This window comes from Rana temporaria, chromosome 3 (genome assembly GCF_905171775.1).
Source record: "Rana temporaria chromosome 3, aRanTem1.1, whole genome shotgun sequence".
Lineage (NCBI taxonomy): Eukaryota > Metazoa > Chordata > Amphibia > Anura > Ranidae > Rana > Rana temporaria.
In genome coordinates, this window is record NC_053491.1 from 210,764,098 (window position 1) to 210,790,325 (window position 26,228).

At 42.5% G+C, this 26,228-nt stretch overlaps 1 protein-coding gene across 2 annotated transcripts in view; it reads right to left on the reverse strand.

Moving 5' to 3' along the window:
• Positions 1-26,228, reverse strand: part of ACSS3 (acyl-CoA synthetase short chain family member 3) — a 165,716-nt gene that overhangs the window by 25,147 nt on the left and 114,341 nt on the right. For both annotated transcript variants that reach the window (XM_040344201.1, XM_040344203.1), the window contains one exon: positions 13,277-13,372. In XM_040344201.1, the coding sequence (XP_040200135.1) occupies positions 13,277-13,372 (96 nt within the window). The remainder of the gene's footprint in view (positions 1-13,276; positions 13,373-26,228) is intronic.

The following is a 26,228-nucleotide window of genomic DNA, read 5'->3' on the forward strand; positions in this document are numbered from 1 at the left end:
AGTTTTAATGGATTTTATTAAGTCTGCAATTTCTGTCTCTGAGCATGGGTCATTTAATGAGGAGGATTGGGCCTCGTTTAGTTTAGGGAGATGTAAAGAATTCAGCCAATCCATGGCCGAAACTTTTGGGTGAGATTGGGGGCCAGAGAGAAGGTTTTTGTAAAATGTAGTGAAGGTTTGTAGGACATCTTGAGGGTGGGTAACCATATTTCACATTGGGTCTCTTAGTTTAAAAACGTGAGGGGGTTTGGCATCTTGATTTAGTTTGCGGGCAAACATTGCGGATGCAGAATTACCATGAAGCAAAAATTTTGCTTTAGAGAATCTGAGTGATTTTTCTGTGTCCTCGGAGAGGAGAGTATAAAGGGTCTGACGTTTAGAGTAGATAAGATCCGTTAAGGATTTGGAGGGGGAGGAGTTAATCTTATTGTATAGAGCATTCAATTCTCTGGTGAGACACTTTATGTCTGTGAGTTTGGATCTATGTTTTGCCGCCGCTATACTGATAATGTGGCCTCTCAGGACCGCTTTGTGAGCAGCCCAGGTGGAAGATGGGAGAGCATTTCCAGGGATATTTTCTTGAAAATAATTTTCAATGTGGGTTCTAATCTGTTGGTAAGTAGTTGGGTCAGAAAGGAGGGAGTCATTAAGACGCCAGTTGAATGTGGTTGGAGCAAGTCCGATGTGGGATGTCTCGAAGGCTGCAATGTTGTGGTCAGACCAAGGGCAGGGGTGAATGGACGCTTTGGAGGAATTGGCCAAAAGGATAGGGGTGCAGAATACATAGTCTAATCTGGCAAAGCAGTCGTGGGGGAAAGAGTAATGTGTATAGCCTCTGATGCCAATGTTGTGGGCTCTCCATGTGTCTATCAATTGGGATTTGTTTAGAATTTTATTTATGGTTTTAGTAAATGCTTTTGAGGAAGGGGATGTTCTGTTTCTGTCAAGTGTGGGGTGTGCCGCTAGATTAAAGTCCCCACCAATGATCATGTGGGGGGAGGTGAAGAGGTCAAGTGTGTCAAAAAATTTAGTGAAAAAAGAGGTTTGTGCTTCATTAGGGGCGTATAATGAAGCAATGGTTATATTGCGACGGTTAATACTGCCCTTTAAAATAATGAATCGGCTCTCTACGTCTTTAAAAACAGAGTGTATTTCAAATATAACAGTATTCTTTATAAAGATTGCGACTCCACGTGATTTATTAGAGAATGTGGTGTAATAAAGCTGATTAAAAGTTTTATCGAAGTATTGGGGGTGGTTAGCAGTAGCGAAGTGGGTTTCTTGCATTAAAATAATATCAGCGCCCAATCTTTTGTAGTGTCTAAAGGCCTTTTTGCGCTTATTAGGGGAGTTAAAGCCCTGGACGTTATGAGAGAATATTTTGAGACCCATTAAGTTGGAGGGGGGGGTTGTAGGCGTATAGTGATGATGTCATGGACTTGGGGGGGGGGGGGGACTGGGACGTGAGAACAACCCAAAATATATACATTTATAATCATCAGATAATGAAAGAGCAGTCTATGCAAGTAATTGTTGGTGGGAGAACAGTATACAGAAATATTAAACATAGTATGTATCGATATGATCAATGAGAAGAACATTGCACTGAAATGGAGAAAAAATATCAACACAAAATAAAGTCTTCCTGAGATTTCTCTTATATAAAGGAATGCCAAAAAGGCAATTAAGCTGGCTGATAAAAAGTGCCAGTGAAGGGGACTAGGGAAAGGGGGGACCCCTAGTACTATCAATAAAAGAACAGTGGACAAATATGTCCAAAATCCACCGGCGAGGTCAGCGGACAAACCCATGTCTAGGGCCAGACCGCAAACCACACAGGGGGATCGGGGGACAATCCAACAACGGCGGATGAACCAGGCGAATAGGGTGAGAATAAATGAACTGACAATAATAGGTAAGTATTAGTTTCAGCCGAATATATATATGAGTATAAACAAACATCACAATATTATATCATGGAACACCAGGAACAATTATGTATAATATAAGGCCCATAAGGGCAACCTCATTGAAAAATAGGGGTGAGGGGAAGGAAGGGAGCACCTGGCCGTGTTTATCAACGGTGTGCTATAGGATGCAGGGAGGGATATCAGGGGGGGGGGGAGGCAAGGAGTGGTGGTAGGGTAAAGGAGATGCCCCATTGGGAAACTGACGTGAAAGGTGCCAGGTGGCACTTAGGGGATGTAGGGGGGACGCCAGCTAGGATGGGTAGGAAGTCTGTGAGGGGGGAACCATGGGAGAATGGATCAGGAAGCCATTGCTGGCAAAGGGAGCAGACCTGAGAAGTAGAGTGACTCACAACCAAGTTCAGAGTGAGCCACGGAGGTGTAGAGTAGATTCACAGCTGGTAAGTAGGCGTAGTTCTCAGTCATTAGGCAGATTAGTTATGTTGTTCATTACCAAGGTCTGGTCAGCAGGAGGGAGTCCCCAAGGTAATGATTCAGGACGTTTCCTCACACCGAAGAAGTATCTGTAAAAATAGAGAAGAAAAAAAAAAAAAAAAAAAGGGGGGGGGGAAATGGAGAAGGGGAGGGGAGAGGGGTTTTCATGTGCAGTCACGGCCAAGGTGTAGGCATGGAAGGACGAAGGTCCAGTAGAGCTTCTAGAATAGAACAGGACTGTGGTAGTTGGAGCAGACTATGGAGCCTGGTTGTGAATAGGGTGCTGCATCCATCTCCTCTGATCTCTGTGGTTGCGTCTTGAGGACGGGGTCGACCAGATGGGAGATGATCTTGGGGTCGCAGGAAAGCGCTGTTGGGGTTCTTGCTCTAAGAGACCTAGTTTGATCAGTAGGTCTTTTCCTTCTATTACATTGTACACAGTGTACGTGGATCCGTTGTGCATTATGGACAGTTTGAATGGAAAACCCCATCTGTATTTTATTCTGGCGGATTGGAGGACACTGGTAACCTCCTTCATCCTGCGTCTGCGATCCAGAGTTGCAGGGGAGATGTCTGGGTAGATTTGTAGTCTGACTCCGTCTAAATTAATATTTGGGGTGTTCCTGGAGGCCCTCATTATGTCCTCTTTGGTGAGATAGTCTTTAAGGCACATAATTATATCTCTAGGAGGCTTGTCAGGAGTCGGTTTAGGGCGTAAAGCTCTGTGCAATCTGTCGCAGGCAAATGCAGATATTGGTTTGTCTGGTACTAAGTTGTGGAATAGTGTGTTAATGGCCTGGGTAAGATCGGTGATCGATTCAGGGACACCACGCACTCTTATATTATTGCGACGATTTCTATTGTCCAAATCCTCCATGTGTGCCTGCATGAAAGAGAAACTATCTGCTAGAAGTTCATAATCTTTCCTCAGATCATTGTGTGCGAGAGCTAGTTCGTCATGTTTGGTTTCCAGTATGTCAGTGCGGCCTCCTAAATGAGCTATTTCTTGTGAGAGGGCGCTGGTGGATTTGTGTATCTCCTGCTCAAACTTGCCCACTAATTTCTCATATACAGCAGTTAAGCTGGCATCCAGATCAGCCTTAGATAATGGCTGGGAGTACTCACTGTATGGTGAAGGCAGGGCAGGGGCCTGTGAGGAGCTGGAGGAGGCCGCGTGTGGGCCGGCGCCATCTTGGGACATCTTTCTCTCCTGTTCCAGCAAGAAGCTGGTAAAGTGGTGTGGAGAGCGGCGATTTCGCCTCTTGTTGCCAGAGGGCATTCACGTTGTTCCGCAGGGGTGATGGAGAAATTTTGGGCGATTTTCGCCGTTAGATAGCCCCGGGATCTATGCCTGGTTCAGTCGGGCAGACGGAGCTCACTCTCTCTGCATCCGTCCCGTCTCGCGCCGCGCATGCGCCCCCGTACTTACCCCTTCTTTTATCAGGCGCAGCCAATGTTAAGTATAGCCGACGTTCCCGCGTCGAATTTAAATTTAACGTCGTTTGCGTAAGTCGTTCTCGAATACAAACGGACGTCGTTTACGTAAGCGTCGCAACCACTGACGTCCTAGCGACGTCAGTGGGAGCAATGCACGCCGGGAAATTCCCCGGACGGCGCCTGCGCATTTAAATCGGCGCGGGAACGCGCCTGATTTAAATAGTACACTCCCCTAGCCGCGGAATTTGAATTCCGCCGGGGGATTTAGGATCCGCCGTCGCAAGTTTGGAGGTAAGTTGTTTGTGAATTAGCCACTTGCCTCCTAAACTTGCGGGAGCGGATCTTAATTCATGTAGAACGAGCGGATCTATAGATCCGCTGCGCTACGTGAATCTGACCCGGAAAGTCTAAAGATAGGCCAAGAAATAGCAGCTTTAACTATACGCCGGGAAAAGCCGACTTGCGACGACGTAAGAGAATGCGACTGCCGCGCGTACCTTCGTGAATCGCCGTAAACAGCTAATTAGCATACCCAACGCAGAAAACGACGCAAACTCCACCCAGCGGGCGCCAAAGTATTACACCTACAATCCGAAGGCGTACGAAGCCGTACGCCTGTCGGATCGAAGCCAAAAGCCGTCGTATCTTGGTTTGAGGATTCAAACTAAAGATACGACGCGGCAAATTTGAAAATACGCCGGAGTATCAGTAGATACTCCGGCGTATTTATTCTGTGAATCTGGCCCTAAGTGTTGTGTAATTTTTTTCCGTGTCAAATTTATCTTTATTAGGCTTAAAGTAAATTAAACATGAAGTATACATGTGTTACAGTATAACGATGGCTAGTATGTCGCAAAACTAACATTTGCAATCATCTCCAGATACGTTACAATAAACAACTAATAGCAAGTCACATTTCATTAACAATTTGTAACAGTATCAGCAACTATTACAACTACGTATCAATTACATATTAGCTGTGACATTGACTGATGCGTAAATTATATAAAAAATACTGCCTTATTTAAGATAACAATATCAACTATCTGTAAATAAAGTCTAGAATTCCTAGCCTTCTCAAAGCCAATGGTAAGTCCATAGTTGAACCATCTTATAATAATCAGACCGAAAAAGGGGTAACAAGAAGAAAAAATAAAGAAGGGGAATAGGAAGTTGGGAAAGGGACAGGAAAGAAAGTCTGCAGGGATGGGCCTTTATTCTATACCAAAGTGGAGACTTACAGCTGTTATGATCATGAAGAAAAGCTACCATGGCAGCAACACATGTTCATTAAAATGATCTGGAAATACATATTGTATCCATGGAGCCCATAGCAATTCAAACCTGGTGAGCGTATCCGTATCTAATGCATCCATTTTAGCATGTGTCATGGCCACATTCATTCTGCTCATCGTTTCAGTTGTTGAGATACGTGATGTCTTCCAGGCTTTCGCTATGGTCTGCTTAGCTGCCGTAAAAAGATGTATCAGTAGTCTAAATTGTGCATGTGTTAAGATGTCGGGCTTCAGATTTAGTAGTGCCATTTTGGGTTCTGGGGGTATGTTCGAGTCAGTTAGTGCGTTCACTATCTTAAAAATTTTTGCCCAAAATTTCTTTATTATCGGACACGTCCACCAAATATGAAAGTATGTACCCTCAGAATTACAATCTCGAAAACAATGACCATCATAATCTAAGGCAAATTTAGCGATTCTGTTCGGTACTAGGTACCATCTAGATATCACCTTGTAGTTCGTTTCCTGCGCTAAAACATTCAAGGAGGCCAACTTAGTATTCCGCCATATTTGGCACCATTCCGAAGTACTTAGTTCCTTACCCAAATCGATCTCCCATTTCAGTGCATAAGGTAATTTTGTATAAGTATCAATGGATAATGACTGTATATATATTGTCGAAATCACCCCTCTGGTATGCGGATTATCTTTACAAATGTATTCGAAGGGGGTTTTTTGACTAGTCTGCGTCATGGATGTTACCTGGGTTTCAACAAAATTTTTAATTTGAAGGTATCTAAATAATTCAGATGAAGGGATATCATATTTTTTACAAATTGCAGGGAATGACATAACACCCGAAGAGTCCAAAAAATTATAAATATAAATACAGTCCTTCCTAACCCATGCCTTAAATGTATTAGGATAGATCCATGCCGGATAGAATGTTGGGTTTTTGTAAAAGGATAACAGCGGGTTATGAGGGGACACCAAGGAATATTTAGATTTATAGTTATCCCATATTGCTAGGGAGTGCCTAATAATGGGGTTATCAATTTTCCTACGCAATCTGGGAGGAATCCATAACAAATTCGCTATAGGAATGGGATCACATTCAGTTGCTTCAATAGCCACCCATAGTGGTGTTTCCTTTTTAGCGTGGTACTTAGCCAGGGTGGATATTTGCGCTGCCCTATAATAATTCGTAAAATTTGGTACCCCTAGCCCTCCCCGTGTTCTAGGGAGATACAAGATTTGCATTTTTAATCTGGGTCTAGATGTACCCCATATAAAGGTTGATATTCTTTTTTGTAATGCCCTCAAAAAATAAGCCGGTATCGGACACGGAAGCACTCTGAAATAATATAAAAATTTTGGCAATATCGTCATCTTGATTGCATTAATCTTACCCATCCAGGATAATGGGAGCTGGGACCAAAACCCAATCAATTTCGTTACTTGTTTCAGGAGTGGTGGATAGTTATAAGTGAACAAGTCAGCTACATTTGCTGTAACTTGTGTTCCTAAATAAGGGATACTTTTTTCAGACCAAAGAAACGGTAGACCTACTTTTGCTGCACTTAATTCCGTGGCTGAAAGAGATATATTTAGAGCTACGCATTTCTTAGGGTTAATAGCCAGACCTGAAAACGATGCGAATTTAGTTAGTATTGGGATAAGATTCGGACCGGTGACTTGAGGTGATGAAAGAAATAGAAGTATGTCGTCTGCAAACATGCATAGTTTGTGTTTATATCCCCCTAACTCTATGCCTAATATAGTAGGGTCAGATCTAATTTTTTGTGCAAGTGGCTCTATAAGAAGGGCAAACAATAACGGGGATAGTGGGCAACCTTGACGCGTTCCTCTTCTGACCTCAAACACGTCAGACCTGTACCCCGCATACTTAACATACGCTCTCGGATTATTATATAAAGCCAAAATCCAATTAATATAGTTAGGACCAAAGCCCCATTTCTTTAGCGTAAACTCTAAGTATGTCCAGGACACAGAATCAAACGCCTGTCTGATATCCAAAGAAAGGAAACATGCCGGTATTCTCCTTTTTTTAGCTATGTGCGCTAAAAGACATGCTCTGCGGACATTATCACCTGCTTGTCTTGAGGGCATAAAGCCTACCTGATCACGATTTATGAGATTACCTATAAAACCGTTTAAACGAGTAGCCAAAATTTTACCTAATAATTTAATGTCCACGTTGAGCATAGATATGGGCCTATAATTTATGCAAAGCGTGTCATCTGAATGCGGTTTAGGAATCATGCAGACCGTTGCCAACAAGGATTCAGGTCTAAATGTTTTCTGTTCTAACAAGTTATTGAAAGCCTCAGCTAATCTAGGTGATAATAAGTCAGAAAATGTTTTAAGATAGTTCGCCGAGAACCCATCAGGCCCCGGTCTTTTATTGAGCTTCAGTTCATGAATGGCCAATGCAACCTCATCTGTCTTTATAGGTTCTTCCAATTGTAATTTCTGTATTTGACTTAATTGTGGAAGGTCTACATGAGCAAAGAAAGTGTTTGCTTCCGAAGTATTAAATTCTGTGGATTCCGTGTAAAGGGACTTTAAGTGTGACCTAAATTTTTGTACAATCTTAAGAGGATTACTGGAATACTTTTGATTAGCTATTTTTAATTTTATGGGTTTATAATTTTTATCGAGTTTATTAAGGGCATTGGCTAAATATGCTCCTGGCTTGTTAGCATGTTTATAGAAATTATGTCTTGATCTATTGAGAGTCCTAATTGCTGCGTCAGTTAAGAACAGATCATATTCTATGCGCGCTTTATCTAGTCGCGATCGATTCGCATGAGAGTGGTGAATTTGAAGGGCCTGAAATGCTGCATTATATTCCGCTTCTAGTTTATTCGCCATCAAAATCCTTTCTCTTTTTAAGATTCCTATTTGTCGTTGGAATACTCCTCTGAGAACCGGCTTGTGAGCTTCCCATAGGGTAATCGGAGATATATCTGGGCTAGAATTGATATCGAGATATTCTTTCAGTGCCTGTTTAATCACTGGGCAATGAGCAGGGTGTTTTAGGATTATTTCAGGTAAGTACCATGTAGGATCACGATTCTTCGGGATAGTAGATGCTATTGTAGTAAATACTGCATCATGATCCGACCAAGGGATGGGCACTATACTGGAGCCTAATATTTCTGGAGCCATTCCAATTGTCACAAATATGTGGTCAATTCTACTAAATGATTGATGCGGGTGAGAAAAGTGTGTATAATTTCTTTTAGTGGGATTATGTTCTCTCCAAGTATCTACCAAGTTATTTTTAGCCAATAAAGCGGAAAGGGAGCCTGTATCCTTACGTTTAGGTGGAACATAGGGAGACTTATCCAGAAATGGAAGAAGGACTTGATTAGAGTCCCCACAAATGATAAGAGTCCCCCTTTTGTGTGCGTTAATCGTTTGAAATAGATGTGATAAAAATGGTACCGGGTTAAGATTTGGGGCATAATAGGAAACTATTGTAACTTCCGTGTCGAGTACCTGTCCCATTAATATGAGGTATCTACCCTGCGGGTCCTTAATTTCAGCTCGTAAAGTGAAAGGAGTAGTACGATGAAATCCAATTAGCGTGCCCCGTTTTTTAACTGAGGCTGAGGCAGTATAAACCTGAGGGTATGAGGGATTAAAATATTTAGGAGTTGTGCTTGTGGTGAAGTGGGTCTCTTGCAAACAAACTATATGTGCTTTTTTAGCCTGGAACGATCTAAATGCCTTAGTTCTTTTTTGTGGTACATTGAAGCCCTGCACATTCAATGATAGTACGTTTAATGGTGCCATGACAGCTTTACCTCATTGCTCACCTTACCATTGCAAACCAAAGTACAACTGACCGACCCAATCCCTGCAGACTTAGGGATGAAAAAAGGAAAGAAGACAGTAGGGTAGTTAACCTTGAAAGGGGAAGAAAACACAAAAAAAGTTAAAAAATATATATCCAACATCAGATCAATAATGTCCATCTTGTTTACCCGTGACAGGGCAAAACTGCCCCTGTCAGGGGGAAAGGGGATCCCGTCAATTCCCCGCAAAGTAGTGCGTGGAACCGAGAGGATCATTAAGGAGCACAAGTGGTTTCCGTGAGGTGGAAGACCGTCGGGTGTATGTACAAGTGTTCACCTACAAAGAATGTTAATACCTAGTCTAGCCTTATTGCTATTACAAATGAGACACAACTAAGGACCCTGTATCTAAGAAGTGAGTGAAAAAGTGTATACCGGGTCAAAATACCCTTTGCGAAACTTAACTAAGGAAATATACACGTGGGAGATGAAAGAGGAAGTGTAAGAAAGAGAAAAAAAAAAAAAGGAAAGAAGTCATCCTGAGTGCCATACACATAAAAAGGTCAAATATATCTGTGTAATATACCCACTCAGGATCTATCATGTTATTCTATAGTACATGTGGGAGCAGAACTTTCAACTCAACCATATAACAGATGATGCAGCTATATAACATATAATTAATCCTAACGGATTCTATATTTCTGGAACTGTCACTCAATTAGAAGCAAAACGTGCTATTAAAACATGAGAGGGAACAGTATGAACGTGTCTTAAAGGATAAGAAACAGTAGGTGCCCTCAGACGTATGGAGTGTCTTACTACTGGCACATCTGGCTGCTACGCCTCACTCCTCCGCCTGCCCCGCCAATTGGCATGAGGGAGGAAAAGGAGCACAATACAGGAGGAAGTATTATATAGGAATGTTATGTACTAAAAGATTATAATGGAGAAAGAGAAATAAAAAATAAAAAATAAAAATCCCAAACAATCATCCAAGCAATAGACTAGAATTGTGGAGCAAAATTAGAGGAAGGTGGAGTGGATCATTTGATCCTCAAAGGATGATAAAAATAAAAATAAAAATAAAGATTCAATTAGAGCAAAAGAGAAAAAGTAGAATCGACTAAAAAGAGACAATTAATAAAAAGTTAAATAAAAATGAAAAGATGAAAAAATGAAAAAATGAAAAAAACCCAATAAAACTAAAAATTGTCTTATTGTATATTCTGTTCGTCTTCTCTTCATCACACTAAGCAGTCTTATGAGCATAAGAGAAATTAAGCATAAAGGTAAAGTCATCCAGAGAGTGTTCAATCCATAGTATCTTCCTGATCTTGGGGCTGAGGTACATACCGTCCGCGCTTGTTTGTATGGTGTATGCCATTATTCTTCTCAAGTGAAGTGGTACCATTGCGGGATGATGCTGATGCTGTGCGTCTGCGTGAGGAGCTGTGTGTATTACTGCTGTCAATGATCTTTAGATCAATTAGGGCTTGATGCAGTTGGTCGGGCGTTCTACACACTATTTTAGTACCCTGAAACGTAAATCTTAATGAAAAGGGGAACCCCCATTGGTATTTGATATTGCGTTGTTGCAGTTCCATTAAAAGTGGTTTCATAGCGCGCCTTTTGGTGATAGTCAGTTGCGATAAGTCAGCAAATACTTGAAAAGTATGACCTTGAAATGAGAGGTTACCTTTTGCCCTTGCTGCTTCCATAACCTGTTCCTTTGACCTGTAATAATGGAATTTTGCTATTATGTCCCTAGGGGGGCCATCCGATTTTTTAGGGGCTAATGCTCTGTGAATCCTATCGAATTCCAGTCTCTGTACATCAAGTCCTGGTACTAATTCCTGACATAACGCCGTGATGGTACCTGAGAGGTCAAGAACTGACTCTGAAAGACCCCTAAACCTTAAATTCGACCTTCTGGCGCGATTTTCAAAATCTTCCAATTTACTATTAAGTTCCATGTTTTCTTCCTTCAACATATCTATTTCTGACTGACAATCCTGTGTGTATACTTCTATTTCATCCATTTTTGCCTCCAGAGTTTCAGTACGGTTCCCTAGGTCTCTAATTTCTTTAGTCAGGTTTGTGGTAATCTGCTCTGAGGTGCGTTGCAGTGCCTTATTGAGCATTCTCTCAAATTGTTTCAGTATCTCTGAGGGAACAGTGTCATTAATTGTGGGTAATTGCGCTAATGAAGACATATTTTCTTCTTCACTATCAGTGCTCAGTACACTGAAGGATGCTGATGCCTTTTTCCCTTGTGACAAGCGCTGTTTGCTGTTCCCTGCAGCGCTTGTCCCTGAGGTGCCTGAGGTGAATGGCGCCTTTTTCAAAGAGCCCTTTGGCTGCTGTGCTGCGCTGACAGGATTAGTTTTAGCCTTATTTCTCGCTCCCCCGAGTACCATTTTGGTACGAGAGGCTTCTCCTCACCTCCAGGGATTGTATCCTGCAGCTCCCGGTGATGTGCGGTGATTAAAAATTGATGTCACCCGCGATCCATCCACCCCACGGAGCGGAGCTCTAGTGCCGCATTACCGTGCAGCTAGACCCCGCGCATGCGCTCCGTTGTGTAATTTTTTTAAATGCTTTCACAGAACCAGCACAAAATCCATATGATTAGAAGATAGACTGTATCAGTCTGTGTGAGCAAAGTGGTCTGACATTCTGACATGCCACCTATGCACGCAAGTTATTTTTTCTTCTTTTTGTCATTCATCGTTCAGCCAGTGGGTTCATCAGCAGGTTTATCAGTACAGTTCTGGAATTAGCAAGGCTCGCACTCCATACACATTACAGCAGTGTGTATGGACTCAGCAGGGGACATGTCAGACCACCGTAATAAGACCACTGCTCTCACACAAAGGGGTTGATTTACTAAAAATCTGGTGCAGCTGTGCATGGTATAGCCTATGAGCTTCTAACTTCAGCTAGTTCCATTAAGCTATGACAAAAAAACTGGAAGCCGATTTCTATGTACAGCTACACCAGATTTTGCACTCCAGTTTTAATAAATCAACCCCAAAGTGTTGCCATTTTTAGGTGCATAACCTGCTGGCTATAGGACTTTTAAGCGGACGTACAAAACACTTATTTTTGTAGTGGACGTAACTTTATTTGTATAGCTTATGGGGAAGCTACAGTTGGGCTTTAAAAAAATATTTAACTGAATTTAGTGGTGTTTTTTTCCATATCTATTTATTACTTAACCCAGGATTCACTATATATAGTCTACCACAGTACACAGAACATGTAAATGCAATTGTTTTAGGCAGGGTTCACACTTTGTGCGGGTTCGGCTCACAGCAGGGGTCCGGTGCATCACTGTTCTCTGTTTCAGGGATGAAATGGGCCCAAATTTTTGCCTGATTTCGGACCTGAAATGGAGCCAAAGATGCACAGGACCCCTGTGCAATCTTCTCCGCAGCCACCCCAGAGATGTGTGGACCTGCTCCATTGAGAGTCGGTCACAGTCTCCTGTCATGTGAATTGGATGCAGGGAAATCGGCATCCATTTCACACTAGTGTGAACCCAGCCCTAGTCAATATAAACTGCTAAAAACTTTTTTCATCATCAGTTAGAGCAGTCCTGTGACTTCTATGAGTGTCTGGTTAAAGCTTGTAGGAGGAGATTTCATTCCACTCTGACTGTCCAATGGGGCAGGACCCCTGACCTTCTGTCTGGACAGTGCTGATTGGCCCTGTGATAATCACATGCACTCCCAAAAAAAACCTCTCTCTAGCAATAGACACCAATCTGAGCATGTGCAGCTTTCCCCCCAAAAGCTTTGTTCTACCAGAAGATGGTTTGTGGACACCGGAAGAAGGAGAGGATCAGAGAAGACAGGAACAAACAGCCTTTTTACACAATGCAGAGGATTAACCCCCACCTCCACAGAGTATAACAAGCATGCTTTACTGCATATACAGAAGGATTTTACGGTTGTGGGTTTAGGAACACTTTAAGCTTTGAAGACATGGCATAAGGGCAGATATACTGTTGCTATCCAGTCATCATCCTCATTGCCAGTTTCTCTACCTAGAAAGTCACTGTCCTGGAATAAGTATGCAGATCAAGAGAGTTATGACTTCACTGCCATCTCTTCCTGTGTAGACCTTTATGGCTGGCCATGCCCCAGGACAAACTCGCTTTTTGTGGTAAATACATATGTATGCTGCCCCACAGGTCCCTGCATACACCAATGTTTCCCCTCTCTCGTTTGGGCTTGACCACTAAAGGTCTGCACAGACTTTCCATTGGCTGACATTGATTGTTGAAGGATTAATTATATAAATAAGACAATGTTTTATTGGTGAATGGGAAATGTGGCAAAGGAAGTAATTATTTACTTTTACAATTACGCACCATTATATCCTGGAACCGGCTTCCCTGCTTGTCCTGCAGGAGGTGTCAACGAATTACCAAGTCCTATACAAGTTGCTGTCATAGAAGATCCAGTTTCTACAAAACAAATTAGTTAAGAAATTGACACATTTTATGAAAAACTCACACAGAAAATATAGCATTAATTTCTTGGGCATTTCATAAAATAGATGACTACTTACTTAGAGGGGGGACTAAATTTATTATTGGGAGAATTTTCCAGAGGAGCAGGTATAAAGTGACCCACGAGATTTATGCAGTATCAAAATTGAATCAGTTTGTTGGACACAGAATATTGTAAAATGTATCAAACTTCCACCTGTCACCAAATAACTTTATTAACTAACAACATTGTTATTTGGTGACAGCTGGAAGTTTGATACATTTTACAATATTCTGTGTCTAGTAAACTGATTCAATTTTGATACTGCATAAACATCCCTTTATACCTGCTTCTCTGGGTAATGCCCGGTACACACGATCCGATTATCGGACGAATGATCGTTCGTTTTTTTTTGTATGCTAATCTCACGTCGAATCTGATGAGTTTACTAAAAGTCATGAAAATTCTCGTACGGCAGAATAAAAAATCGGAAGTGCTGTCATGTATTGTAATGCATTTGTATTGCATTTTCGAACGACAGCTGTACTGATTAAACGAAAATCGTACGATCTGGCATTGTACGAAAAAAAATTCCTGTGAAAAGTCTGGTTCGATACAATAAAATCGGATGAACTGTCCTGATCGGCTCTCGAAAGCTCTGTATTAACGATCCGATTATCGTACGATCGTTTTGAAAGCGGCATTTTTCGTACGATTTTCGGATCGTGTGTACGGGCTTAATTCTACCATTAATAATATTAGTCTTTCCTTTTTCTGGTATGTAGACTCACCCCTCCGGTGGAGAAATGACTAATGCTTTATAAATCCCAAGTGATTCCAATTCTCTAGGGGGAGTCCTCTCCTTTTCTGTTTAGCATATTGATTTAGTTAGAGGGGGGACCTACACTGGAGATCAAAATTAGAGATAATATTTCCTAAATTTCAAGGTCACTGCTTAGTCCTATATTTAAAATGATCTAAACAGGAGTAAAAGCAGTTTTGTTAGGCATATTTCATGAGTTATATATAAAAGCACAGAATAATAAACTTCAATGAGAAAAAGATCATTGATCAAAATTGGAGAACACTTTCAGATGCCGCCAAGTTATTGGTGTTAATCTGGCACCTTAATTTCTTCAATTATCTAACAAACCCTATTTAGCTGGTAGTCTCAAGCCCTGTACACACGATCGGTTTGCCTGATGAAAACGGACCGTTTTCATCGGACAAACCGATCGTGTTTTGGTCCCATCGGTTTGCTTACCATCGGTGAAAAAAGATAGAACATGTTTTAAAATGTTCCTATGGATAACAAACTGATAGAAAAAAAACGATCGTCTGTGTGGAACTCCATCGGAGAAAAATCCATGCATGCTCAGAATCAAGTCGACGCTTGCTCGGAAGAATTGAACTTCACTTTTCTCAGCACGTCGTAGTGTTTTATGTCACCGCGTTGGACACGGTCGGATTTTTGACCGATGGTGTGTAGGCAAGACTGATGAAAGTCAGCTTCATCGGATATCCGACGAAAAAATCCATCGGATTAGATTCCATCAGATATCCGATCGTGTGTACAGGGCATAACTTTCCAGTTTTCACTGACTTTGCAAGATGGTGAGTCATTCTAAAGTGACTGAAACCCTCCGGCAGCAGGTTGTCCAGATGAAGGCCAAAGGGATGACCCTTTCAGCCATAGCAAGAGAAGTTTGTCGTTCCAAATCTGTGATTTCTAGAATATTGCATCTTTACAATATCCCCCAAGAAGACTGGTCATCCATGAAAGTGAAATGCAAGCGAGGACAGGATAATGCAGAGAATCTTAATGGGGAATCGGTTCAACACTGCAGCTGTGATTGCTTGCCAGTTCAGCACTGTCTCATCATACAGTGTCTCACCTTTTAGGAAAATGTGGATTGATAGCTCACTCTGCAGTGATCAAACCTCTTGCTAGCAGAAAGAATCAAAAGACTAGTCTAACCTTTGCTGAGGAGCATGTGTAGACAGAGGAGAACTGGTCCAAAGTTCACTTTAGTGATGAAAGCAAGTTTAACCACTTCCATACCGGGCCTATTCTGGCACTCCTCTCCTACATGCAAAAATCATAATGTTTTGCTTGAAAATTACTCGGAACCCCCAAACACTATATATGTTTTTTTTAGCAGACACCCTAGGGCAGTGATGGCGAACCTTTTTGAGCCCGAGTGCCCAAACCGCGACACAAGAGCAATTTATTTCGTGCAAAGTGCCAACACAGAATTAAACCTGCCAGCGTCTCTGTACAGAGGATGGGACTGATCTAAATGAGCCCTAAGGGACTAGAAATGTACGATTCTGCCAGATTCGCTCAGACTGCAGGGATCAGGAATGCATTGTGCTCAGAATGCATTGTGCAACATACACTGACCATTACACTCACTTACCTGACCATTACACTCACTTACCTGACCATTACACTCACCTACCTGACCATTACACTCACCTACCTGACCATTACACTCACCTACCTGACCATTACACTCACTTACCTGACCATTACACTCACCTACCTGACCATTACACTCACCTACCTGACCATTACACTCACCTACCTGACCATTACACTCACCTACCTGACCATTACACTCACCTACCTGACCATTACACTCACCTACCTGACCATTACACTCACTTACCTGACCATTACACTCACCTACCTGACCATTACACTCACCTACCAGACCATTACACTCACTTACCTGACCATTACACTCACCTACCTGACCATTACACTCACCTACCTGACCATTACACTCACTTATCTGACCATTACACTCACTTACCTGACCATTACACTCACCTACCTGACCATTACACTCACTTACCTGACCATTACACTCACTTACCTGACCATTACACTCACCTACCTGACCATTACACTCACCTACCTGACCATTACACTCACCTACCTGACCATTACACTCACTTACCTGACCATTACACTCACCTACCTGACCATTACACTCACCTACTTGACACATGCAATGACACCAATAATGAGGCACAATGACACCAATAATGAGGCACAATGTTACCTAAGGACACCAATAATGAGGCACAATGACACCAATGATGACAACAATGATGGGGCACAAGGTTTCCTAATGAAACCAATAATGAGGCACAATGACACCAATGATGACAAAAAATGGGGCACAATGTTTCCCAATGACACCAATAATGAGGCACAATGTTCCCTAAGGACACCAATAATGAGGCACAATGATGACAACAATGATGGGGCACAAGGTTTCCTAATGAAACCAATAATGAGGCTGCATAACACCAATGATGGGGCACAATATTTCCCAATGACACCAATGAGGCTGTTCTTTTTGCACAATTGATTGTTTGAGCTAGCACCTGATATCTGAGAGTGGGGCAGGCTTAGGACTAACAAGATAACCACATTAACTCCTGTCTCCCAGTGTCTGACCTTGCTCCAGCAGCTCATTCCCGCCGAAAGGCTCCTCTGATTCCAGCCGCGTGTGCTCCCAGTCACATCACCGCTGATTTGTTTGATGGTGGATGCGGTGTGGATGAGACAGCTTCTTTGATTGGATCAGCGTGCGTGCACACGCACGCACGAACGTCACCCAGGGAGTTTCTTCTTTGTCACTCCCACACGGACATGTCATCAATAGCAGTAGAGAACTGTGGGAGTTGTAGTTTGCGGTGCGGTGGGGACGAATTGATTTTAGTGTGTGTTTATCAATTTTTCATGGCGTGTGGCGTGCCCACCGAAACGGCTTGCCGTGCCGGGAGCGGCACGCGTGCCACGCGTTCGCCATCACTGCCCTAGGGAATAAAATGACGGTCATTGCATTGTCATTGTATTTGCGCAATAATGTTTCATGAATAAAAAAAATAACAAAACAGTAAAGTTAGCCCAATTTTTTTGTATATTGTGAAAGATTATGTTATGCTGAGTAAATAGATACCTAACATGTCATGCTTTAAAATTGTGCACACTCATGGAATGGCGCCAAACTTCAGTACTTAAAAATCTTCATAGGCAACGCTTAATTTTACTTATTTTTTACAGGTTACCAGTTTAGAGTTACAGAGGAGGTCTAGTGCTAGAATTGTTACTGGCGCTCTAATGCATGCGGTGATATCTCACATGTGTGGTTTGAACGGCATTTACATATGTGGACGGGACTTGCGTGTGTGTTTGCTTCGGCATGCGAGCTACCAGGGACAGGGGCGTTTAAAATAATTTATTTTAATTTAAAAATATATATATTTTACTTAATTTTTTTATTTTTGCACTTTTTTTCTCCTCCAGGCTGGAAAGCATGAGATCATGAAAAAAATCCCAGATCTCATGCCGACAGCCGCAATTGCGGCTTTGTTTACTTCTGGGTACATAAAGTCACGCCCGGGTCTCTGACAGCCATAGAGATGACTGGTGACCATTTGGTCACCAGTCATCTCTATGCTTCCCATCCGGTGCTGGACGATCGTTTTTCCGGGTCTCCGATGGAGCGGGAGAACCCGGAGAAGCACCCGATGGTGGCGGGAGGGGGGACGCCCCCTCCTGTCACCTATAAGAATGATCAAGCAGCGGAACTACCGCTATGATTGTTCTTATAGTGCACAGACTCGCCGGCAGAAAATAGTGATATCTGAATGATGCCTGTAGCTGCAGGCATCATTCAGATATCCCCACTGAAAGTCCAGGATGTCATATGACGTCCTTGGGTGGGAAGTGGTTAATTTATTTGGGTCCGATGGGAAACATTATGTTCCTTGTCAAACTGGGGAAAGACTGAACCCAAACTGTGTAACAAAGTCAGTGAAAGGTGGAGGTGGAATTTTCGTGGTTAAGGGGATGTTTTCTGCAGGAGTTTAGCCTCCTTATACAGCTACATGGCAGAGTGAATGTAAATGTTTAGCAGAACCTTCCACAGCATGCGTTCACCCAATCAGCCAGCAATTTTCATGCACGACAATGCCCCCTGTCACACAGCAAAACAGGAAAAGCAGTTCCTTTAATCTGAAATAATGAAATAGCCAGCCCAGAGTCCTGATCTAAACCCAATAAAAAAACCTCTGGAAAATCCTTGGCGACAAAGTTATGGCCAAGAAACCCACTACAGTCACCGAACTTTGGAAGAGCGAAGCGAACCGAACTTTGGAAGAGACTGGAAGAAGACTGGAACAAAATCACACCAGAGCAGTGTGAGAGACTTGCAATGTCCTGTGCAAAGCAGATGTGATGAAGTCATTCAAAACAAGGGCCTGTACACCTCCTACTAATTGTTGATTGTTGTAACCTTCAGAAATTTTAGTTGTAATCTTTCTCCGTGCTACAGTCATTGCTGTTCTCTAATTTTAATCATTGCGTCTTCTACAAAAATAACTTTTTTTATAGTGCCTTGGTAATTTTGAAAAACACTTTTCTATTAGCATGTTATAGCCACAACAAAAATTCCATCAAATGTTGAGCAATGAAGATTACATTATGTCTGAAAATATCAAGTGTTCATAAATCTCCAGTGTATATCTGCTATTCCTGGCTCAAGACCTCATCAGTATATGGAGACCTAATCCCCAGAAGCTCTAGAGGCATTTTTAACTGTGAATGTATGATAAATATGTGTAAAGCGCTGTGTAAATTGAAGTTGCTATATAAGTACCTGTAATAAAAAAAATAATATTAAAATGTTGAATCTTTCTTTTTTTACCTTAGGTATACTTTAAAGGAAATTGAAAAAACGACAGACTGGCTGGGTCACCAGGTGAAAATAAAGGGGGGAAAAAATAGGAAAAAATAAAAATAAGGCAACCACCACATTTAAAGATTGGTAAGCTGCAATATACTTAAAGTAGAACTAAAGGCAAAACTTTTTTCCCAGTTTCAGAGTAAAGGAGGATTATACCCCTGTCAATTTTTTTTGCCATCTATGTCCCATTGGGGAAATTTCCCTTCACTTTCTGTCTCATAGCCAAAACAGGAAATGGGAAAAAATCCATCCAAAGTAAGGGAATCCCAGGCTCTCAATAGGGTCACTAGAACTAGTGTAGCCATTGGAAGATTTCCCCTCTATTCCTGTTCTGGACTCAACCCAAAATTTTAGATTTTCTTTTACTTTTGATGATAATGGTAAACCGGACAAATAGAGAGGGTGTATCTCCCTAATGAGGACACAAACAGCAATAAAAACCTGACAGGTGTTTAAACCCCCCTCCACTTATCTAATCTCTATCCAAAACTAAAAAACAACAAAAGTCGTTTTGCCTTTAGTAATACTTTAACTTTTTTATTATGTTTTATATTTCATATGATGGGTGCATTTTTAATTATTTTTATTTTACTATTTTGATATACTTCACAAGGTCAGTATGCTCTGCTTTGTGATGAAAAATGTGACTTTTAGGATTTTTCAAGTCTCAAGTCTTTTTCAAGTTTCAAGGAGCAGCAGGGTGGTAAAGAATTTATTGGAGTTGCAGACATACTTGGAACTATATTTAATGGAGGAAAAAGTGAATATAAAAAGGTGAATGAATAAATTCCTTATCAGTGTGCGACAAATGACCGGCTATTGATCCCACCTAAGATAATCAGCACAAACAGCACTGGCCCACTTGCTGCCTCTTTTGTCTCCATTACATTGACCGTTTACGGAGTTGTGATACATTTGCCTATATGTCTCAGTTTACTGCTCCCTGCTAGCCAGGTTATTGATGTGCTAATGTCCCCTCACTATTTCTAAAGGTTAATTGATCTATTGTGTTGTGTGAAGGAGAGCTGGGTTTAAGTGGCTTGTGTTAATTATTCTGATTGCTTCATTGTGGTAATTATGTCTCTATATGCGGGGTCGAGCGGTCTGGTTGATGTATTCAGTACAGCTAGTGCTCAGCGTCATTGATGTCATTGTCTAAAGAAAATGTGTTTCAGCATCGGCCCCGTCGTGTCTACCTATAATCTGTATGGAAGCCCCAGTGTGAGGGGGGCGGAGATTTGTCATTGTAACAGTTTTGGAAATGACATATAAGCTGTGTGTTATAACATTAAAGTCTGTGTTGTTCAAGCAGTAAGCTGGTCTCATGTGTGGCTTTCTGGGCGATTCCAGGGATATCCCTCCTCGTGGAATATTGGGGTGATTTTCGTTATGGGAAGAAGGGAACGTTGACGGGGATATCATACCGATACCGTCACAATTGGTTGGTAGCAGTGGGATTTTTCCCTTCTATTCCCCTTCACACCCGGATTCCAAGCAGACACTGGAAGAACTACTGGAAGTTCGTGGAAGGATTGCTAGCAACAAAACCAAGCGGGTCATCATAGCAGAATCAATGGAGCTAGACCAGGAGGACGGGATTGCAGCAACGCCAGCAGTACAAGAGATGGAGACACCAGTGATTCAGGAGGAGGAATCGCCAGCCAACAAGCTAATGAGAGAGAAGCTAGCGTGGTTCGGCCCGAACCCAACGCCAGATGTGGTACTGAAAGTGATGGACATGTTAGTAAACGCAGAGCTACAGAAGGCTAAAGAAATAAGAGACGCGGAGCTACAGGAGGCTAAAGAAATAAGAGACGCGGAGCTACAGAAGGATAAACAAATAAGGGACGCAGAACTACAGAAGGATAAACAAATAAGAGACGCAGAGCTACAGTTAAAACTGGCAGCAGTCCAACAAGCAGCCGCACCTTCTACGAACAGTGAGTACAGCACAGCAGACGCAAGGAAGATTCCGTTTAGCGCTTTTAAAGCTTTTGATGAAAAGGACTGTGAGATTGATAACTTCCTGGCGGATTTTGAGCGACAATGTAACCTGCACCGAATAGCTAGAGGAGACTGGGTTTCAATATTGTCAGGCAAACTGTCAGGCAAAGCTTCTGATGCTTTCCGGACCGTGCCAGATCAGGATATCCATAGCTACGCCCGGGTTAAAGAAGTGCTCCTGGCTCGTTATGCAGTAACCCCAGAGTCCCACCGACAGAAGTTCAGGGACTCACGCAAAACCACGAAAGACTCTTATGCGGAATGGGCATGCCAATTGTCCCGGTCGGCCTCTAACTGGGCTAACAGCAGCCAGGCCACCACCGCAGAGGACATTTTGCAACTAATGCTCCTGGAGCAATTTTACAATCACATCCAGACGGACGTCAAGGATTGGGTGAGAGATCGCAGGCCCATGACTCTACCAGAGGCCGCGAAGTTGGCGGATGAATATGCAGATACTCGCAAGACGAACCAGGTCACACCACAGGAACAACCTCCACCACAAACGGTGCCCTCACACCCACCAACCGCTAGATACCAACCTCCTAACAGACCGGTGACATCTAGCCCTCGCTATCATCGCCAGGAGGGCAACGAACAACGCTGCTTCCGGTGCAAACAGCTGGGTCACTTCAAGCAGAATTGCCCCATGAATGACAACACCAGGTCAAATTGGTCTCAACCTGGGTACCGCCCACCAGCAGCAGCCCATTGTGTAGACTCGGCTTGGGATCCAAAGGAGCTGGGTCAGGAAGAACCATTGGGCACCCCTTACGAAGCCCTCATGGTACAATCTGTTATTACGGACAACAGGGAACACCATTGTCAGCTGGTCATGGGCGACAGCCCTGAGCCGGAGGGGCCCTGGAGGGAGCTGGGCAGAAAGAGGCACCGCCGGCCACCCTTCAAGAAGAAGAGGTCCTGGAAGCCGTATAACAAGCTGACCTGGGAGGAGAAGAAGCGACTGGAGGAGAGGGAGTCGCAGCGGGCGTCCCAGATGCGTGCCGAGATGTTCGCCAAGGGCCCACCGGTGGCCCCTTACACCACCACCCAGTTCCTGATGATGAAGGACCACGTGGAGAGCCTGCAGGACATGAGCAAGCAGGAGCTGATCCGTGAGTACATAGAGCTGGAGGAGTGCATAAGCCGCAGGGAGGAGGAGAACAACCACCTGAGGTCACAGCAGCATGAACTGGAGATGGAGCTGGAGAAGCTCCAAGAGGAGAACCGGCGGCTGCGGAGGGAGCAGGGGGTGGCTGACCTTATGGGGCTCCGATTCCCCCCCCCCCCCCCCCGGACTCTGAGCACCAGTGCTACAGCATTTCAACAAATATAACTTTTTCTTTTTATGAATCTCCTGGGATTGTCACTTCAGAGCCATAACCTGCCCCCTCCCATAGCGGGACACCTAGACGGCGGCGCACAGACCCATTCGCTGTCTTCACACTGACTTCTGGTGACTTTGCAGATCGCACAAAGACTTGGGGACTGACCGGCGTGTGATCTGACGACCCGGTGACATACCTGAGTCTGAAGCAGTTGCCAAGGGAGGTCAGTCATGCCAAACGGAGTTAACCTCTGACTAATAGCTCTGAACCCGTCAACCCTACTGGACCAGGGAAGGTCCAACCGGGTTTGCCGAAGCAGGGAGCAAAAGGGGGGCCATTGTGATACATTTGCCTATATGTCTCAGTTTACTGCTCCCTGCTAGCCAGGTTATTGATGTGCTAATGTCCCCTCACTATTTCTAAAGGTTAATTGATCTATTGTGTTGTGTGAAGGAGAGCTGGGTTTAAGTGGCTTGTGTTAATTATTCTGATTGCTTCATTGTGGTAATTATGTCTCTATATGCGGGGTCGAGCGGTCTGGTTGATGTATTCAGTACAGCTAGTGCTCAGCGTCATTGATGTCATTGTCTAAAGAAAATGTGTTTCAGCATCGGCCCCGTCGTGTCTACCTATAATCTGTATGGAAGCCCCAGTGTGAGGGGGGCGGAGATTTGTCATTGTAACAGTTTTGGAAATGACATATAAGCTGTGTGTTATAACATTAAAGTCTGTGTTGTTCAAGCAGTAAGCTGGTCTCATGTGTGGCTTTCTGGGCGATTCCAGGGATATCCCTCCTCGTGGAATATTGGGGTGATTTTCGTTATGGGAAGAAGGGAACGTTGACGGGGATATCATACCGATACCGTCACAGGAGTGCACTGCAAATTTCCTGCAGTCAAACTGCAAATGTATTATCCATCTATCTATAGGCAGCCTATGGTTAACTGAACTTATCTCAATCAGCAGTCCTTTACAATCCATGTTATGCTGATAATCACAAAGACAGCATTTACAAAACGTAAAAAGGCTGAACAATAAATGTGCAGAAAATAAAAGTATCAAGTCAAAAATGTACTCAATTTAAACAACTTTAAACATTTGTATTTATGCTTTTGGATGCTACTCTAGCAAAAAAGCACAAGAATAAATAGATCTATGTGGCCTGAAACTGTATGCTAATAATGGGCCCAACTACAGGATGTCCATAGACTACTGTGATACTTGCGATCACTTCTGTTAATAGGTGTTAATAGAGGGCAGATGAAGGTTGACGGGAGCACAGGAACCTAAGCCAGCCTCAGACACAGGTCCTTCTGGTAAATACCAGAATTGTCATATGACCAACCTGTGTTTGTTATCAGCCGTTACTGTAAAAGGAGTCACAGCTGGAGGACGGAAGGTTGTTTATGTACTTGAAGCTTATCTAACCCCAAGAAAAAAAAAGTGATAAGGCAGCTTACTAGTCTTTAAATGTGGTGGATATATTAGTTTTCTTTTTTCTTTTTTCCTTTATATTCACCAGTTTATTCTGTCAGTAACACTTCTTGTGCTAGCGTGACAATGTTCACTTCGCATAGAGTAAATATGAAGGAGTAGTGCTGTCACTATAGAACTATAACGACATATCCCAGGCCCTCTCCTCATCTCCTTTACATAAAGGAGGGATGCTTTGTAGTTCACAGAAAATAGCTGAAAAGGCTGAGAACACTATTTTTTGTTAATTGCACAGTAATTTACACGGACACTGGATATCTGTCAAAAAAAATTTGGCCTAAAGAAAAGGAAAACCAATGCAGCCACCACATCTAAGGACTGGCAAGTTGAAATACATTAATACATTTTCGTACTTGTACTTGGTTATACTCTAAATGGCGGTAATAAAGTTTCTCTTATTTATTTTTTTTAGGGTAGTTTAAACCTTGTCCCTTTTTGCAAATTCACATTCCAAAAGCAAAATAGGTCTTTAAAACTTCAAATGTCCTTTCCTATAAATACTTTAGGAAGTGGATGGAAATTTACATTAAGCTGATGATCTGGAGCTGGTAAAACAATATGTAAGAGAATTGGTTTAGTCTGAAGAAAATGCTGATGCTGTTTTTTTGATTATTGTATTGCATTATTACCGAGCACAAACCAGACGGTTCTGAATTGAACCACCAGGGATATTATATCTCGAGGAAAAGCATTCATTCTAAAACCGATTGGTTGAAAAGATCACAAAAATAAAAAAACTTTGCTCCTGCACAAAATAGTAGCCCAAGTCCATACAAAAAACCTAGAAGTGCAGCGCTTTTCAAGTTACACTAATGTGCATATCCAGTCCCAATCCCTTCTCCACAGACAGTCCTTGATGCAAGTAAATAGGAATAGGGATCCAAAGTAAAAGATCGCCACCTCCAACAGAAGCACACACAGCCTCTTACCAGATAAAATTGACCCTCAATTACAATGGGCCAAACACACCATTAATATCCATTTTTGGATATTAATGCGTGTGTTTGACCCTCTGAAATAGGAGGTCTTTTCTATCCTGTAAGAGGCTGTGTGTGTTTCTGTTGGAGGTGGCAGTCTTCTACGTGGGATCCCTATTGCTATTCACTTGTATCAAGGACTGTCTGTGGAAAAGGGATAAGGAATGTATATGCACATTTGTGTAACTTGCTAAGAAAAGCACTGCACTTTTAAAGTTTTTTTTTTTTCTCTAATATCATTGGATTTTAACCTCTTTACCACCGGGCTAATTTTTCAGATTCGGTGTTTACAAGACTAAAACAGTTTTTTTGCTAGAAAATTACTTAAAACCCCCCAAACATTATATATTTTTTTTTCTAACACCCTAGAGAATAAAATGGCAGTCATTGCAATACTTTTTGTCACAACGTATTTGCGCAGCGGTTTTACAAGCGCACTTTTTTTGGAAAAAAATCACTTTTTTTTATAAAAAAATAAGACGACAATAAATTTTGCCCAATTTTTTTATATATTGTGAAAGATAATGTTACGCCGAGTAAAATGATACCCAACATGTCACGCTTAAAAATTGCGCCCGCTCGTGGCATGGCGTCAAACTTTTACCCTTAAAAATCTCGATAGGCGACGTTTAAAAAATTCTACAGGTTGCATTTTTTTGAGTTGCAGAGGAGGTCTAGGGCTAGAATTATTGCTCTCTTTTTAACGATCGCGGTGATACCTCACTTGTGTTGTTTGAACACCGTTTCATATGCGGGCGCTACTCGCGTATGCGTTCGCTTCTGTGCGCGAGCTCGTCGGGATGGGGCGCTTTAAAAAATTATTTTTTGTTTTCTTATTTATTTTTATTTAGTTTTATAATTTTTTACACTGAAATAAAAAAAAATAAAAATAATTGATCACTTTTATTCCTATTACAAGGAATAGAAAAAAGCATGACAGGTCCTCTTAAATATGAGATCTGGGGTCAAAAAGACCTCAGATCTTATATTTAGACTTAAATGCAAAAAAAAAAAAAAAAAAAAATTGAAACTGTCATTTTTTCAAATGACAAAAAAAAAAGGTTTCTTTAAGACGCTGGGCGGGACTGACGTTTTGACGTCACTTCCACCCAGCAGAGCTATGGGGAAGGAGATTTTTCCTTCACTCGCAACCCCAGTCAGCTGCCGAACGGTCCCGATCGCCTCCGCCGCTACCGACGGCTCCGGTAAGCGGCGGAGGGCGCGGGAGAGCGGCGGGAGGGGGGGGCCCTCTCCCGCCACCGA